Source organism: Grammomys surdaster, unplaced genomic scaffold (assembly GCF_004785775.1).
Source record: "Grammomys surdaster isolate TR1022 unplaced genomic scaffold, NIH_TR_1.0 67, whole genome shotgun sequence".
Lineage (NCBI taxonomy): Eukaryota > Metazoa > Chordata > Mammalia > Rodentia > Muridae > Grammomys > Grammomys surdaster.
The window spans coordinates 19,028,619-19,046,983 of NW_021604569.1; the positions used below are offsets into that span (position 1 = coordinate 19,028,619).

Sequence of the window (18,365 nt, forward strand, 5' to 3'; positions counted from 1 at the left end):
AAATCCAAAATGATCCAAATTCCTAAAAATTTCTTAAATCATCAAGACGTGCAAGCAGATAAGGGTGAAACTGCACCTATTAGAACATTTTGGTTTCAGCACGGCACTGGGGAGGCAGAGGCAGGCAGGCAAATCTCTGAGTTTGAGGAGAACCTGGTCTACAAAGTGAGTTCCAGGACAGCCAGGGCTGTACAGAAAAAGCCTGCCTCAAAAAAATTTTTTTAATAATTTAAGGTAATTGCAAGTGGTAATTTGAATAAAAATGGCCTCATAGACTCAAATGTTGGAATGTTTAGTTCTGAGGTGGAACCATTTGGGAAGGGTTAGAGGACACGGCCCTGGTGGAGGCGATGTGTCTCTGGGGGGTTGGCTTTCAGACTTCAAAAGTCTATACCATTCCTGGTTAGCCTTCTCTGCTTTGTGATTGTGTCTCAAGATGTGAGTGCTCAATTAATGTTCCAGTGCTATCCCTGCCTGCTGCCATGTTCCCTGCTATGATAGTCATGGACTTTAACCCTCTGAAACTGTAAGCCTCAAATAATATCTTCTATAAGTTACCTTGGTAAAGGTGCCTTATCACAGCAACAGAAAAGTGACTAAAACATTACTGTTGATTACCTCAAATAATATCATTTTTAGTACTGAGAACATTCAGAACCCTCTCGAATATCTATTCAGAAATATCTACCTGGCTGTGGTAGCCTCTAAACTAAATCAGTAGGAGAAACACGGTTGCCCCACTGGGCTTTAGAATAATGCAAGTTACTCCTCATATCCAACTGCCTGTTGGATCTCTGTCTCTGAAAGATATCAAGCTCTGTAGCCTCTGGTCCCCACCCTTCTACTGCCCACTTCACCATGTTAGCCTATCAGCTTCCACATATACATAAATATTCAGTGTTTGGGTTTCAATGTCTGGCTTCCTTGCTTAGCATAACATCCAGTATTTCTATCCATGATGGTGCAAATGACAGAAACTCATTTTTAAAGGATAAATTCCATATCACTGTGTATACATTTTATATTCTCTTTATGCACTAAGACCTTTTAAGTCTAAAGTGTAAATAAATACTTGTCTGGCCTAAATCAGTTGAATAGAAATCAATTTATAATCTCTGCTTTTCCAACATATCCTTTCTTCCTGTGACCCCCTAGGTGGAATTCCCCCATACTATCCTTTCTTCTCATATCTTCTATGGGACAGATATACATTCACTCATAGACTTCTTGCTTTTTATCCTAACATAGGTAGAATCATTGCACTCATTCTTTGTCAGAGTGCTCTTGTAGAAGAATGAATTATATTTGTTATGTGTTGGCTTCCCCCTCCTCCACACTTCACTAGCCACATCTGGAAAGATCCCTGGCATTTCCCTGATTCAGTCTTCACACCTCCACTCAACTTCCTAATACCTCCAGATTCTGGGTCTCCCTCCAATGCCCCATCTGGTCACACCCAGGGGACTACCAGACTCCTAGCAGGTCCTGTCCATATCTCCCAGCCATCGCCAGTTATCCTCTTCCTTGAGATAGGTTACAGCAATCTCACAGGTTCCATGCTGTGCTCCAAGTTCTTCCCTAGCCACTAGCCACCTCTACGTCCTGAGCACTAAAAATCTATGTTCCTCATGTCCCCATCCCCAGCCTGTGCCTTCTGCAGGGGACTTCTGCCTCCCTTCTAACTGGTTACCTCTCAGAAGTCAGCTTCATCTAGCCCACACATAACCTTTCCCTTTTCTTCCCTGGCTATCTAGGGCCCTGGGAGCTCATCTCCCTGCACACTTCCACTGTCTGGGTTTCAGCTCTGCTTTCAAGTATACTTGGCCTTGAACACATGGCTTAGTACCTTCTAGATGCTGGGTCATTATAGAAAACAACATATATTTTGATAAATAACTAAACAATAATTTTTCAAAGAGCAAAAAAATTAATTCTTACAAATATTAAAAAGAAAAAAAAACAGTCTTAGTCTGGGTAGTATACCACAAAGATAAATCCAAACTGAAAAGGCTCTACTTTATCATAGCATGGTAATGCACACCTACAATCCTGTCATCTGTGAGGCTGAGACAGGAGGATCATGAATTTAGGCTCAGCTTAAACCATAGATGGAGACATTGTCTTCCCAACACACACACAAGCAAGAAATGAAGGAAGGGAGGGAGGGAGGAAAAGAAAGAAAGATGAAAGACAAGATGTCTCCTTGTGTAGTGACATGGCCTTAGGGTGGCCTTGTCTTGCAATACTCCCCCACACCTGCTCCACATTGTACGGACAACCCTCAAGGCATTATCACAAGAACCTCTAACAGTCTTGTCACTAGCAACAACTCAGCTTGCACCTGGACCCCTGCCCTCCAGGGTACCCTCTTACTTTCTTCCTCCACCTCTCTTTTCATTTTCAAAACCTCACTCCAGTCCCTTCTGCCACAGCTTGTCCCTCTTCTGACCTGAAGACACATTAGATATCTGTCCTGGATTTCCAGGTCTGCCACCTTTCTCTACAGTGCCACACTGTGTCCTCAAGTCTTCACTGATCTCCTTAGCTGGTGAGGTACTCTGACCTTGAACCCCTCTCTCTCTCTCATATCTCTCTCTCTCTCTCTCTCTCTCTCTCTCTCTCTCTCTCTCTCTCTGTTTGTGTGCCTGTCTCTATGTCATGTGCATGTGTGTTCCCATGTGTGCTAGTTCACATGGAAAGCAGGTAGATGTTGGGTATCTTTTTCAATCCTTTCTACATCCTTTTTTCTAAGACAATGGCCTTGACTTGAAGCTATCTGACTAGTTACTCCCAAAAATCTCTGAAGACCCACCTGTCTGTGACTCCTCCCCAACACTAGGACCCCCAAACATGGAACACCACAACCAACTTTTACATAAGTGCTGGAGATCAGGTCCTCACACTTCAACACAAGTGCCTGGCCCACTCAGCCCTTTTTCCATCCCTGACTTTGAACTCTTCATTCCAAGCAAGACTCCTGTTCTCTGTTCCTCAGCTCATTAACTGATGACATGAGGCTATTAAAGTGGAAAAGTGGATGCCCACTGACAGCTGCTGCTTCTGCTTCTGCTTCTTCTCCTTCTCCTTTTCCTTCTCCTCTCCCTCCCCCTCCCCCTCCTCCTCCCCTTCTTCCTCCTCCTCCCCCTCCTCCCTTCCCCTCCTCTTCTTTCTCCTCCTTCCCTCCCCCTCCCCTTCTTCCTCCTCCTCCCCCTCCCCCTCCCCTTCCTCCTCTTCCTCCTCCTCCTCTTCCTCCTCTTCCTCTTCCTCCTCTTCCTCCTCCTCCTCCTCCTTCTTCTTCTTCTTCTTCTTCCATGAACTTAATATGCACTAATATTATCACTTCTGTCATCTAACACCAGATGGAATAGAAAAAATGACACTGGATTCAACTCTGTGTCAGCAATGACATTAACACCTCAAATGGCTAGACTCCTGGTGTGACAGAAGAGCTATCTACCTGTTCAGGTCCAGTGCACCTCCTATTTTACTGAGAACCTCCTGGTTCCACCGTGATCTACTCTATGGAACAGAGTCTGCTCTAGTGAGGAAACTGAAGCATCACTCTCAACAATAGCCATTTCTGAGTAAAATATAAAAACTAAAAATTAATTTTCTAATGACATTTCATATATAGTATATTAATTTAGCATCTGTGACCCAGAATGGCAAAATACACAAAAATCTAGAAAACTGTTTCATTCATTGAAAATTCATTACTTTCGCCAACTATGAAATGTCAACACAATTGCATCTTCAAACACAGCTCAGTTGCATATTCCAGAAGAAGCAGAAAGAGATTTGATTTAATGTTCTCAAGCATGTCTTCACATAGTGATATTTTACTGAGCAGCCTAGTATATTCTCCCATATGTAATACTTAGTGTTTGGCAGTACAGTCCATGTTCATAGACAGCTCAAATTGGAAAGAAAAATTTAGGTCTATAGATAGAGATATTAGTCTCACCTACATAATGGTTTTAGGTTTCAGTTACAATATCTGTATTCACTTTGGCCCTCTATCCCTCACTTTCTAATGTTTCAATCCAAAAGATTAGTCAGTTCCTAGGTCCAAAGAAACATTCCTATTACAAGAAGAAAGGCAATGAGCATACCAGAGCTAGTCCTCCCCATATCTCTCCAAAGAGCCAGATCTCAGTGTCTTGAAGGCTGCATTTCCCAGTAGAGAACAGGAAGCCCCATTCTCAAGCTGCCCTAGCACCAGGGAAGGAGAGTTAGAATGTATGCACCACACACATGTCCCCAATAAGACCCCAGGGAGATCTTGTGTGTTACAGCCTCCTCTTATTTAGTCTTCTCAACTATTTAAAATAGATGTTACAGCTGGGCAGTGGTGGCGCACACCTTTAATCCTAGCACTTGGGAGGCAGAGGCAGGTGGATTTCTGAGTTCGAGGCTAGCCTGGTCTACAGAGTGAGTTCCAGGACAGCCAGGACTATACAGAGAACCCCTGTCTTGAAAAAAACAAAAATAAAATAATAAATAAATAAATAAATAGGAAAATAAATAAATAAATAAATAAATAAATAAATAAATAAATAAATAAAATAGATGTTACCTTACCTTCTTTGAGGCTCAGAAAAATTCTGCTGCATGCCTTGTGTCTGTCAGCTAGCCTGAAGCCCTGAACAGACTATTTAATATCAAGTTCTCACTCCTTCCAGTACACCAGTTGCTATGATGTCACTGAACAAAGCCAGGTTTAATTCTGTGCCTCTAAACACTAACCAATAAAGCCTTGTGCTACACAGAGCTATATTACCTTTACTTACCAATGAAGCAGCCTGGCCTCAATGTGTCCATCCCACAGCCAGCACTCACTCAATGACTCACTCAGCCTTTTGTAGACATCAGTTGAATATCTACCATGCCTACGTCAAGGTTCATCTAGATATGGGGCATCACATCAGTTAATACATATACTGATCTCCAGCCTTAAGGTTACAGCTGCATGCCTCCATAGGGGTTTTATTCCCCAACATCTTCTCTCTTCTGCCCTTCCCTCTCACCCACAGTATCCTCCTTCAGCAAATACCACTGATCAGTAGAAGAATTTGCATAGTGTTGTGAGATTGCATTTAAAAAAAATAATTAGAAGGCTGGTTCCTGCCTAAGTTTCATTTCTCTTTCCTTCTGCCACAGATAGATGCTTTTCTACATAGCTGGATCCTAACCATGGCCACTCACACAGGCCAGTGAGACCACTCTGAGGCTAGTGATCTTTCCTTACTGATGGTGGACTCTTGTATATATTCATAGTCTCCTTCCTGGGTAAGCTAGACTCCTCCTTGGGATATCTTTTCCAATCCAACATTCTGTTCATTTATACCAAATAAGAGCCGAGAGTATGCAGATGGCCCTTCCAATGTTTCATAAGTACTACCACACAAAGTGAGTGTGTAGGAGCACTCATGGACAGCAACACCACACACACACAGGTTACACACTTAGGAATCTCATAGATAGCAACACGAGTGTCTGAGGACTCCTGGCATTCACTCGTTCAATAAAAGAATACCTAACTGACATCTTGGGTTCTATTCACACAGCCCTTGCAAACAGGGGTAACATGTTCACAACAGCACACAAGCTGGCATGTACACAAAATTATTTAAATAGCAATGTGAAGTAAGAAGTGCTTACAAACATATGTTTACCTGTTGGAGAAAGCTCCAAGAAAAACTAAATCAGTCTAGGGGGACAGTTAGGGTACTCTTCTTCAATGACAACATCAACAGTGAATGTGCCACCATGAAACTGGCAAGTATGTGATTTATAAGTTCAAAGTTACCCTAATAAGCATGAATTAATTCATTCATAATATTGAACAATATGATGAGTGTTGTGAAGATGTATAACATACCATAAGATTGATGCTGTTCTCACTGTGCATATGAACTACTGAGGAAAGGAAGTACCAGTCATGAAAAGGCAGTGAGTGCCAAGGTTATGGGATTCAAGTCCCTGCACAGACTACTCAGCAGTGAGGGACTACAACATCCATGCAAATACTGCATACAATGAATGATTGTATCATGGTTTCTGCCTGAAGGAAACAGTGACTCTAACAGGAGAGAGACATAAAAGAAATAAAAGCAAAAAGAGTTTTCTTTGGTTGACAATGTGTCATGGCTCTTGAACCCAAGCCGAGCTGATAGTCCTATCTGAGACATTCCTAACTCTCAGCCCCAGAATATGGCTAGAGTTAAGTTTGAGAAGACAGAAGAAACAGATTCTATAAACAAAGATACAGGGACCAGAGAGGCACAGTGTTTGGAAGGGCTATCTAGTTTGACAAGAGCAGGGGTCACTGAGGTTGGGAAGGGTGGGCCAGCCCTCTCTGGGCCTAGTAGCAAGGCTGAGAAACATATGCTTTGTTTTGAATGAAGCTCAGCATCAATCTATTCATCTCTCTGACAGGCAAGCTGTGACTACTGGGACAGGGCAATCACAAGTGCTTTCTACATAAGCAACCCACCTGCAAAGATGATGAGCACCCGCAGAGCCATCATCTCCACTCTGTGCAGCATCTCCACAGTTTCCACAGGCTTCTGCAGCTGCCGGAAAACTTGACACATCTCAAAAACACTTAGGAAAAACAGATCATGGTGTTAATGGATAAGTGTGTAACTTCTGAGCATGGCTGCAGGGTAGAAGGCTAAGTTATAACACATATAAGAACTGTCTCCCAATCCAACACTACCATGTTTGCTTTGTATAAGCAAAGAAAACTGGTAGGTAAGTAGGCTGAACTTCCAGATAGCATTCTGCTCCTTCTGCAGTTTTATTGCTGCTGCTAATACACTTGGTGTCTGCTTTTTCTTCTTGCTCCATTCTCTTGAGATACAAGAGCTGGTTGTTGAAGTGGTTAAAGTATGATGACAACTATTGAGAGGATAAAGCCTGCACTCGGTAACAGTGAAGGCAGATTGAGGCAATGGTGTTAAGTGAAATAAGTCAGGGACAAAATGAGAAATATCATATGTCATCACTTATATGGATTCTAAACAAGTTGGTTTCATAGAAGTTGAGAATGGAAGAATGGTTTCTAAAGACTAGGGTCATGATTAGGGAGTGGACTGAGTCCCAGCTAGGAGCAAAACATATTGTTCTATGACACAGTGAGATAAGTATAGTTAATAGAACACCTGATAAATTTCAAAACACCTAGATGAAATGTATTTCAATGTTTGAAGGCTAGATCATAATCATTTATGTGTGTGTATGTATGTATGTATGTATGTATGTATGTATGTATGTATTGCCGGGCAGTGATGGCACACGCCTTTAATCCCAGCACTTGGGAGGCAGAGGCAGGTGGATTTCTGAGTTTGAGGCCAGCCTGGTCTACAGAGTGAGTTCCAGGACAGCCCGGGCTACACAGAGATACCCTGTCTTGAAAAAAAAAAAAAAGACTGATTTGGTAGATTTGGTATTGTGGCCATTAATTTGTCTACAGCCATACCACCCTGAATGTGCCCGATCTCATCTGATCTTGGAAGCTAAGCAGGGTCGGGCGTGGTTAGTACTTGGATGGGATTCTGCCTGGGAATACCGGGTGCTGTAGGCTTTTTGTTCTTTTTGGTTTTTCGAGACAGAGTTTCTCTGTGTAGCCCTGGCTGTCCTGGAACTCACTCTGTAGACCAGACTGGCCTCGAACTCAGAAATCCACCTGCCTCTGCCTCCCAAGTGCTGGGATTAAAGGCGTGTGCCAACACTGCCTGGCATGTATGTATCAAAGAACAACTTTATTCCCCATAAATAAACATCGATCAAAATTAAAATAGTAAGTTTTTGAAACATGTTTGATCATATGTTGACGTACACATCTGCAATCTAGCACTTGGCAGACTGACTCATAAGATCATGACTAGCCTGGGCTATGTAGAAAAAGCTTATCTCAAGAAGAAGGAAGAGGAGAAAGAGGAGGAGGAGGAGGAGGAGGAGGAGGAGGAGGAGGAGGAGGAGGAGGAGGAGGAGGAGAAGGAGAAGGAGAAGGAGAAGGAGAAGGAGAAGGAGAAGGAGAAGGAGAAGAAGAAGAAGAAGAAGAAGAAGAAGAAGAAGAAGAAGAAGAAGAAGAAGAAGAAGAAGAAGAAGAAGAAGGACAAGAAGAACAAGAACAAGAAGAACAAGAAGAAGGGAAGGAAGGAAACAAGGAAGGGAGGGAGGGAGGAAGGGAGGGAGGGAGGGAGGGAGGGAGGGAGAGAGGGAGGGAGGGAGGGAGGAAGAAATGAAGAAGGAGTGGAGGGAGAGAAAGGAAGAAAAGAAGAAAGAAAGGAAGGAAGGAAGAAAAGAAAGAAGGAAAGGGAGTATATATGATATAAAGTGAAAGTTTGATCCATGGAGCACTGAAAATCTCAATTGAAAGCTGAGTTCAGAAAACAGAAGTGGCCAGGATTACCTTCAGTTGGAAAGAAAATCCCAAGCAGAACAGGACACTCAAGCACTGTAGTTGAGGATCAAAGACAGTGAGGAGATAAAGCAAGAGTCCCTGGAAGCCAGCATTTAAAATGTGAAATAATGAGACATCTGTTTCACCGAGTAAGGACATCATTCCAAGCCATAAAAAATTATCATATTCAAAGGATAATTCTGTAGCAACAGAACTAACAGCCTGTCTGGTGGCAAATGAGGCAGTATTTATATAACACCTCTAAATTGCCACATGAGGTTGAGAGAAAGTAAACAGGCAAGGACCACAGGATAGCTAGCCTTCCTACATCCAGGAATCACAGCTGAGTCAGGGACAGCATCCTGGGGTTCTGTACATCAAAGGGCATAAATCCTCCAGCCCAAGGCAGCAGGATTTAGTGACACTGGAGCTTCTAAGAACAAGTTTCCAACAAAGTATGGTAGCACATACCTTTAACAGTAGTACACTGGACAATGAGGATTGTGAGTCTATGCCAGTCTTTTTATCTAACGTTTAGGGATGGAAGAGTGTAGAGGCAAATCATCACTGAGGGCTGAGTTTAAGGAGCACAGGAGTCATTTGCTGTCCCTTTCTTATGGGTGGTTACAACAGCAAGCATAATCTTGTGACTGAACTGGATAATCCACATTCATGACTACATACCCAATTGTGGCACCTGTAGCTGCTGTGATATGTGTGACTGACACACCCGACTTGTCAATATTTTACAATTCATTATGTTATTATTTTATTGGCACATAATAACCAATACATGTTACCAAGATACAAAGTAGTGCTTCTGCTGCAATACATGCATAAGTGCAGTGGTCAGTCTATCCCTCTCAAACATGAGGTGTATATCCAGTCTCAAAACAAGTGACTAGAGGCAAAGGTTTTTACTTTTGGATTTAAAATTTTTTAATGCAAACCATACTTGGACGCCAAATAATGAGGCAAACATGGAAAAATATTGTTGACTTGGAATATTCTGTGTGAATGCTGGCTTCAAAGGGTGACAGAAGTTAAAATTGAGAAAACTGTGTACTCTGGTTTGGTATGAGTACTTCTTGTGATGTAAAACGTTACAGTACAAGAGTAAGGAATAAGTTAAGAAATAGGGATTAAAATACCTTTGCTCAGCTTCTGGGACTTTCTGCCAGTGTTCAATGGATACAAATAATGCCTTCAGGAATTTCTGGAGGTATGACATTGGTTCCATGCCCTGAGGAATTGCCATCATTTCTTCCTTGGTCCTCCCATTCTCTGTCGATGTGACATTCTGATGAGGGGCTGAGTTAGGGAAACTGTTGTAATCTGGATGAAACAAAGTGTGTGTGAAATGTGTCCACTGAGTGTTGTTTAGGGGCAGCCCTTCCCTTGAGAAGCCTGCCCTGCTGAGACCAATCAGGACTGCCTTTGCAAGCTGAGAGCGAGTGGTGTTCTGAATCAGTGACAAATCAGAAAATGAATCCTGGTGGAAATCATCTTGATAGTCACTGTGAATTCTACTAGAGTCCTCTACAATGGATTCTATGGTTTTTAAAAGGTCATTTGGATGCTGGGCAAATATCAACAGGAGATTAAAAATATCCCAGTTATCTTCCTTTAAGCCATTCCAAAGAGCTTGTAAGGTGAGATCAATCACCATTTTCAAGAAAGTCTCTCTTTCTGTGCTGTTATCTGTTAACATGCCATCCAAAAAATGAAGCACATCATGACTTCTCTCCTGTTTTGGTGTCTGAAGGCAGCTGGTAGAAGAGAGCTCACAAAGCTTCAAGAACTCCATTTGGGTAGTGATGTTACTTATAGGCATGAAACAATCTAGAATTTCTTCCCATAAGTCAGCAGCATCAATAGAGAAATTCTGAGTCCCATTTTTAGTCATTGCCACAAGATGCTCCCAATCTCTCAAGCTGATTTTTATAGAAATTAAGTTTTTAGCTATTTCTTCCAAAATCTCAGAAAAGTCTCTGGATTGATTGACATATGAAAGTATGCTAGATGACATGCTGAAAACATCAGAGTCCTGTGATACATTAGGTGTGATTCCAATCATTCCAAAGGCCAAGTCAAGAAATGGTATCAACAAATCCTTTGTCTTTTCAAATATGAAAGGATCTACTTTTTTCAAAGTAGTTATTTGCTTCACATGATGTTGAACACTTTGTAGCATGATAGAATACAAGGTGTCAAAGACTTTTCCAGAGTCCTCTGTACTAGAGATAGAGAGAGTTCCCAGCATCATAGCCACCTTTCTTGAGACATTTTTGGCTAGGTTGAGAAGTCTCACCATGGAGTCCACTGATGAGGCAAGGTGGCCTAGTTCAGCAGTGCTATTCACCAGCATAGTCAGAGTTCTAGATATTTCTAAGGCTGACTTCATGACATGACTTTTTTCACCAACTTGGGAAATGGTGCCAAATAACCTCATTGTTGATTCTAGTATTTCTCTGTTTCTTAGAGGGAATGAACTGTTGGCAACAGAAAACAATTCACTTAACTTAGCAACCATGGTATGATGAATCACAGGATAAGGGGAGTAGCAGGCCTGAGTAGTTGAGTGTAAGATAGTGTCCATAATAGTAGCCATTTCTGCAGAACTTTCCTGTACAAGGTGAAGAACTAACCGGAGATTTTGGTTGAATTTAGAGAGGTCCTCAGAAGTATTCACCTGGGAGAGAAACTGAGCCACTACTGTAAAGAAGTCCAAGTGGCCTTCAGTGTCAGTTTTCACCATGGGCTCCCTTGGATGGGTGTGAGATAAACCTTTCAGGACTTCAGAGAATTCTCTGTGGTCTAATGAAAATGAGTCCTTAATCAGATAATATATTGTCTTGAGACTTGAGAAAATGTTCATCAGTGGCTTCTTGTTCACCCAGGTAAGGAATGAATCCAGCTTCAGAATTTCAAGAATTTTATCTCTGGGGACAAAACTGAAGTTTTACCTATTTTTTAATTTCATGTTTTATAAATTAGTAATGAAAAGATAAAAGTATGTGATATCATGACTTTGCTTTACAATAGTATCATAGGAAGATGATATTGAGTGAAGGGTTGAGATACTAAAACGGCTCAGATAAAGCTTGACATTTTGTTATCAAATAATGAAAGCAGTGAAGAAATTTCATAGACAATATTGTGATGATTCTTTGAACAATCTGAACAACCTAATATTTGCTTTTAGAAAAGCAATTTAGAAAAACTATATACTGATTCTTTTTTTACTTCTGTTAGATTATTAAGCTTTACAAATAAAAAAAGATGGATAAATTGGCTACATTAAATTTTATAATGCTCTCCAACAATAGAAACAGTGAAGAAAGGGAAGAACCAATTAGATAATTAAATACATAAATATATATTTATATCCATATATACTGATAAACTAGTATTGAGTGTATAAAAAAGATGTGTCAACAACTATCAGTTGACCAACTTATATATTCTGAGGTTCTCAACTCTTAAGAAAATGATATTAAAAATAATAATGAGATTTCTTGCATAGTCTCAACAGGTTTGCAGATCTGACTTCATATAAACAATCCCAAGACAAGATAAGGCTGTAGAGCCACAGTAAGCCTCAAATCTGGTCAGAGTAAGAATTAAGCCAAGATCCTATGAAATCATTATCATTGAGGATATATACATACTATTTTCTACACCAGAACTCTTCTTGTGTGTTTAGGCTACAGAAAGGTCTGCATTTATCAACAATCCCCATCCATTCTCATGTAACCAATCCCACTTAAATGCAGCAGGTCCCAAACATGCTGAAAGTATAAGGTTTAATAAGAGAAGAAGGGGAGAACTAAAGGTAACAGAAAAATAAGAAACAGCATTATCCTTACACGATGATTCTTGATATAATCAGTTAACATCTGGAAAAGCGGAAAGCCTATTTATATCTTGCTCTGAATTTTAAAAGTTCGAGCAGATTACTCAGTCAATCAGTAATGCTCTGTGATCTACCTCCTTGGCAAGGTAGACCAGTAGCCCCAACATGTCCTTTTTTACAAGTGTCTGAGCTGGGTGGACTACAGAGGAGAATCCCTTGAAAGAAAAAGATTGGGAGATGATGGCCATTTTGTAACCCAATATGCCTCCACCCAGTTACAGATACCATAACTAACAAGAGCCTACTGAGAAATGGTTTTGCACAAGTGCTTAAACTCCCTAATGAGTTAACTTCAGGATATTCAGAAGGCAACTTACTAAAAGGGCCTGCCAGAGTCTGTCAGAAGGTTATATGAGTCTCTAAGACCCTCTATCTTAGACACCCCAGAAGCAACTAGGTAGGCAGCTTTAACCCTGTGGATCTCCCTTGACTTCCTCTTTGGACTGAAAACTTTAGCTCATATCACATCTGGTGTTCCTACTGCTCTGGTTGTCTCTTCCTGCATGCTGCTTCTCTGAGGTTCAACATGCTTATCTGGTCTTTAGAGTCATAGGAATCAACTTCCTGTGCTGCATGGTTGCTGTACTGCTTGCCCCCTGTGTGTCTCCCAAGTAATACAACACAGAGGAAATGGGGATTTCACTTGAAAACTTTCATTACTACCATTCAAAGAGATTTTAGAAGATTGTGAATAGAGATATGACTATTTTAATGGTTCCAGACATAAATATCAGGTTAACTGGAAATGAATATATAATTGAAATAGCAACCACCTCATATGTCTTTGTAAATCTATCTAAAATAAAATTTGCACTTGCATGTCTTGTCTTTATAATCTGAATTGAAAAATAATATATGATTGATGAACATAGGCTAGATTTGAATGTTTACCGGTTAAGTGGAAATTGAAATTGTGTTACCTTAATGTAGTCATAAAATGCTCATTGTGAGAAAAATGACATCAAAGACCATTCCAAATGTTGGTACAGAAGCCGTGATAGGTATTTCTCTATTTCAGAAAGTGAGCCCGCTGGGCTGCAACACCAGCATGACTATGTGAAACAAATGTATACTCACCTCATCTCTGCAGTAACATCGCTATGGAAGTCTTTTAGCAGGAGGGATATTTTATTTTCAGGCAATCCATTTAGCAAGGAAGAGAAGAATGTCTCCAGAAGCTGCTTCAGGAAATTCTCTGTGCTTCCTGCAGCTTCTCCATCATCTCTGGACTGTGTGTGGTTCAAGACGAGATTCATGAAATCTGTTATTTGAAGGTGGGTGCCACTGAAACTGGGAGCTGCTTCCTGAGATAACTCAGTAAAGTTACTAACTGAATTCATCAAAATGCTTTCAAGAACCCACTGAACAGCTGAGAGGTCAGTGAGCTGTTCTTGATTTAGCATCTGGCCAAGAAAGCCAACATCAAAATTGCCTTCTCTAGATCGGTTTCTGAGATAGCCCAAATACATAGTAAAATCCTTGGCCAATATACTTAAATCAGTTGAATTCCCACTGGCCACAGCATTGAGTAGTCTTTGCATAAACCTAAAGGAATCTTCATTTTCATACTCATGAAGCCAGTATTTTATGAGAAATAGAAAACCTTCAATAATTTCTGACATCTTCAATGTTGATGAATCTAGGAGTTCCAGAAGTTGAGGAAATTGCACAGTCATGTTTTGAAGACCTGTGCCTTGGATCATTTTGTTAATATCAAAAAGTAATTGTCCTAGACTCAAGTTACTGGTTAGATCTTTGGCAATCTGTTTAAAGTCCAACCACAGTTCTTCAAAGTTGTAAGTTGCTTTATCGTTTTTAAATGAACTACTATCTGTATGATTTCCATTCAGAAAGTTTGTGATTAGAGTACTATTTCTTAAAGTCCAAGTAGGAGAAATCAATTTGAATATTCTTTCCAAATTGGAGTAAACATTATTTTGGGCAGATTTCTCTGTGTTTCTAGTGAAGGTAAGAATCTTGTCTAAGTTACCTAGCTTGTCCAGAATGTTTTCACCCAGTGGGAATTTTGTAAAGTTGATATATTTTAGCCTTTCTATGATTTGCAAAGCACCTTGCTTTATGGTACTACTAGGACAAAGTTCTGGGATGCTGCCATTACCTTGAATTATAGAAGATGACATGAAGGGCAATACCTTATGCCAAAATCCCTGTAAAGTTTTTACAAGTAAACTTTTAACATGAAAAATCTTCAACAGCTCTGAAAAAATGGAATTCCAGTCTGCTAGTTCATGAACAGCACAGACAACTTTCCTGGTTATTTCCACTCTAGACTTTTCATCTGTGCACTGCGAGTTGCTTGGGGGTGGCAGGTGAAGAAGATCCAGCAGACTGGTCACCATGTGAAAAAAGGAAGAAGGCATGTGCTTCTGTATATTACAGCCTTCTACCTTAGGGTTTTTCTCAAGCCTGAAAGTTGCGTAGTTTGAGCACCAAACCCTACTAAGGCATATCAAAGCCTCTGGAACAATAGCTGGCTCATCTGATAACAATTGAACTGTATCCAGAAGAGTTTTAACCACATCAGCAAAGTCTTCCTTCGTGATATTGAACATGGTTATGCCATGAAGAAGGGTGAAGTTATAGACATCCCTGAGACTTTCTGTGATGTTTTTATCTGTGATTCTCTGCAGGAGTCCCACAATGTGGGGAAGAGCATAATATACATCCAACACAGTATCCACCACATCCTTGGGAAGCAGACGGGAAAGACGCAGCAAGTGGCTAACACTCCATGAATGTGAGCTGTCTACAAATTTTTCCACTAAGTCCACGAGCATACTGACCCCTAAATTGTCAATACTTGATCTGCTGAGATTCTTAAAGAAATTCATTAGGATTTTACTGTTTTCTCCAAGCTGGCCTACTAAGAGCTCTATGTCTGCCTTCTTGATAGAATGCATGAAAGATGTCACTTTCTTTAAAGCTTGAGCATGATCTGAATTTTGTGGAATATTGAAATGGACAGCAGGCATTAAAGAATTGAACACATCCCGTGTCAATTGGATACCAAGATGCACAGCTTTCAATATTTCATGTGAGACTATTTCTGAGGAATTCTGAAGATTATAAGTTAAGTTGAGAGCAAAGTAGTTAGCTAAGTTGTAAATTGATTTGCCTAAATGGCTTATATCTTCTTCCTTTGGATTGGTAGAGAATACACTAAACATTGTTTCAGCGTTAGAAAAGGAGTTATTTCCAAGGACATTATGGAAAATGCCTCTTAAAAGCATCTGCATTTCCTTCCCCAATGCTATGATGTGCTGCCAAATATTTTGAAACTGGTCAGGAATGTCATCTGACATTTCTATGGGTCTTAGAAGTAAATTCTTAAAGTGTTTCCAGTTGGACTGAGAGACAATATTGAGATCTTCTGTTAAGTTGGTGATGATCATGCCTACCTGCTTTGTGAAATCATTGAAAAGAGCTAATAAAATCTCAACATTGGGCACATTCTCTTTTTCCAAACCTATAGTAACTATAATATTTAGAAAGTCGGTTATGTCTTTCAGGTAAATATTTACACAATTTATATTTGACTCATTCAATGGACAAATTGGTATCTTCTCATTTAGCATCCAAGTTAAAATTTTCAATGCATAGTTCATTTTGTTCCCCATATCCTTAAAGCTTCTCAATATGTTATGGCTATGGATGGGTAAGGAACTTGAGTTATACAATATACACAGATGGTTTATGGTGTCTATCCATGTGATGCACCCTTCCAGGCTGCTACTTGTATTCTTTGACAAAAATACAGAACTTAACATAGTCAGAATATGTGCTAGCTTATTAGAAGTGTTCACAGGTAATAAGCTATCTTCGAAAATCAACTTACTGGCTCTCTGGAAAATATCAGCACATGATGATAAAGTTCTACCCTGTGACACATTCCTAAGAAATAATATTGTCTCTCTAAGCTCAGTGATGACACTTGCAAATTTGGCTCGATGATCTGTGAGATCATTTGAAAGAAAGTTATTGATCAACTCCATATTTCTATCCACATAGTCTGAGGCATTGCTTAATTCAATGAAAACATCAAACAGGGAATACAAAAACTCCCTGCTTGCATTTATTTTCATTGGAAATGTCTTTAGCTGGTGCAGGGAGGTTTCCATGGTGATGAGAGATTTCTCTACTTGGTCCAGGTTAAGTGATTGTACTGCAGTTAATTCATTACCAAATGCTACCCAAAGATCCCTGAGGTCCTGAAGGCCATCCCAGTCATGAAAGTCATTCTCCTGAGTTACATTTTTAAACAAATTTAATATGAGCCTAGCAGTATGATATGTGGGAACTATTCCTTGGCAGTCTCTAGAAATGTTCCCATAATTTCCCAGGTCGTCCAAAAGCTGAGTGACACTAACATGAAGAGGAGTAAAAATACTCAGGTCAAGTTTAAATATTTGAGAAATGCTTCTCCAGATCTCAGTCCATGTCTGGATCCATATAAGGGTGCAGTGGATGGCTGTGAATTCACTGATCACACTGCCATTTACTGACAGGTTGGAAAAAAAATGTGTCCATGGAAAGGGAAGGGAAGACCTCTCATTTTCTGAATAATTCACAGAAGAAATGATAACATTTTTCTGAATGAAGCATTCACTCGCCAACAGGGTTTCCGCTGAAACATTAAAAAACTGAGTGACATACTGAAGTAAAGAAACACGAAAGCCTTCGTCTGCTGAGAACAGCTGCTTGAGGCCTGTCAAACTAGCATGAATCACTGATTCTGCTGGTCCCCCTCTCATCATCAGGGACTGGGCTTGAAGTTCTAAAAAGTTGAAAATTGAAAGCAACTGCTGACAATAAGATACTTCAGGTATCATCCCGAGAGCCTCCGTTGTCTCTGATAAAAACAAAAGTGCTTCTCTGATGTTTTGGATATTAAACTGCTTAATGAGGTCCAAAATGTCTCTGGAGATTTGAGTAAGGTAAGTTATCAGAGGCTCTCTATTATGAATGTTGAAGAATTCATGAAGATATTGATAGAATGAAGAATAGGTTTGCAGAAATAGAGCTATGTCTTTGTCCTTGAAGACATTTATGTATATATGAGTCAAAAGGTTATTCAGTTCTTGTTTTTGTGGCTCAGAAAGGGCTGTAAAAAGCTCAGATGTGTTCTGCAAAGCATAGACAGTGTTCAGAGCTATTGAGACTTGTTCCTGTGTCAGAAAGCTAAGTTCACAGAGACTGTGCATTATAGTCTCACTTAAATGTATAAGCTCTGCATTCATGGCTGGTGATTTGGGCAAATCAGAATGGAACAATTGGGAGAAATTAAAGCGTTTACAAAGAATTTTTTCATAGTCTGCAACAGAAAAATTTACAAGTGTGGACAAGATTTTAATATTAGCTCTTTCTTCTTGTGAAATGCCATTGAGCCAGAATTCTTGCAGTTCTGAATTAATTTCAAGAAGTATTAATTCTAAAAAACTCAAAACATTTTTGGATTCCTTCTTCACCCAATGATTTTTAAGTCTTTGAATTTTTTCAGTGACCAGCTTATCAAATTCCAGAAGTTTCCAAGCAGTAGCATCATATGAGTCTGCCTTTAAACTTTTTAAATGATTTATCCATGAAACACTTCTATTCAGAATAAGCTCAGCAAGAGAAGAAAAATTATGAAATTCAGAAACAGTGAATGAGCCAGAAGAATTAGATAATAATTTCTCCACAAACTCCACAAATGACAAAAGTGTGTCCATCTGTCCATTTTCAAGGACGTGCAACTTCTTGTCCACCACTAAAAGGTGCTTTGTGAAATTGAAGGTCCTACAATACAGATAGAATTGTTTTATTATCAGAAAGAAAAGTTAATTCAATGCCTCAAATTTCTAAGGTATTTACAGATACGTAATCATTTCTAGTGATCATACTTCATGTCAAGCTAATATGAGCATCTATTACTATGTTGGAAATCCCAACATGACTGCATATATTTAACTTAAAATTTGTTTCCTATTATCATAAAAAATACATTCTAAATCCCATTCCACTGTTAATCAATATATATGA

General features: G+C 39.9%; 1 protein-coding gene and 1 non-coding gene across 2 annotated transcripts in view; one reads left to right on the top strand and one right to left on the bottom strand.

Moving 5' to 3' along the window:
- Abca13 (ATP binding cassette subfamily A member 13) overlaps positions 1-18,365 on the bottom strand; it is a 438,342-nt gene that overhangs the window by 334,108 nt on the left and 85,869 nt on the right. Inside the window, exons 17-19 of the mRNA XM_028777793.1 lie at positions 13,404-18,122; positions 9,562-11,364; positions 6,497-6,606 (exon numbers count right to left, since the gene is read on the bottom strand). Of these exons, the coding sequence (XP_028633626.1) occupies positions 6,497-6,606; positions 9,562-11,364; positions 13,404-18,122 (6,632 nt within the window). The remainder of the gene's footprint in view (positions 1-6,496; positions 6,607-9,561; positions 11,365-13,403; positions 18,123-18,365) is intronic.
- On the top strand, positions 7,470-7,588 carry LOC114630990. The gene has a single exon (XR_003712884.1). It is a non-coding gene; the product is annotated as a 5S ribosomal RNA (ribosomal RNA).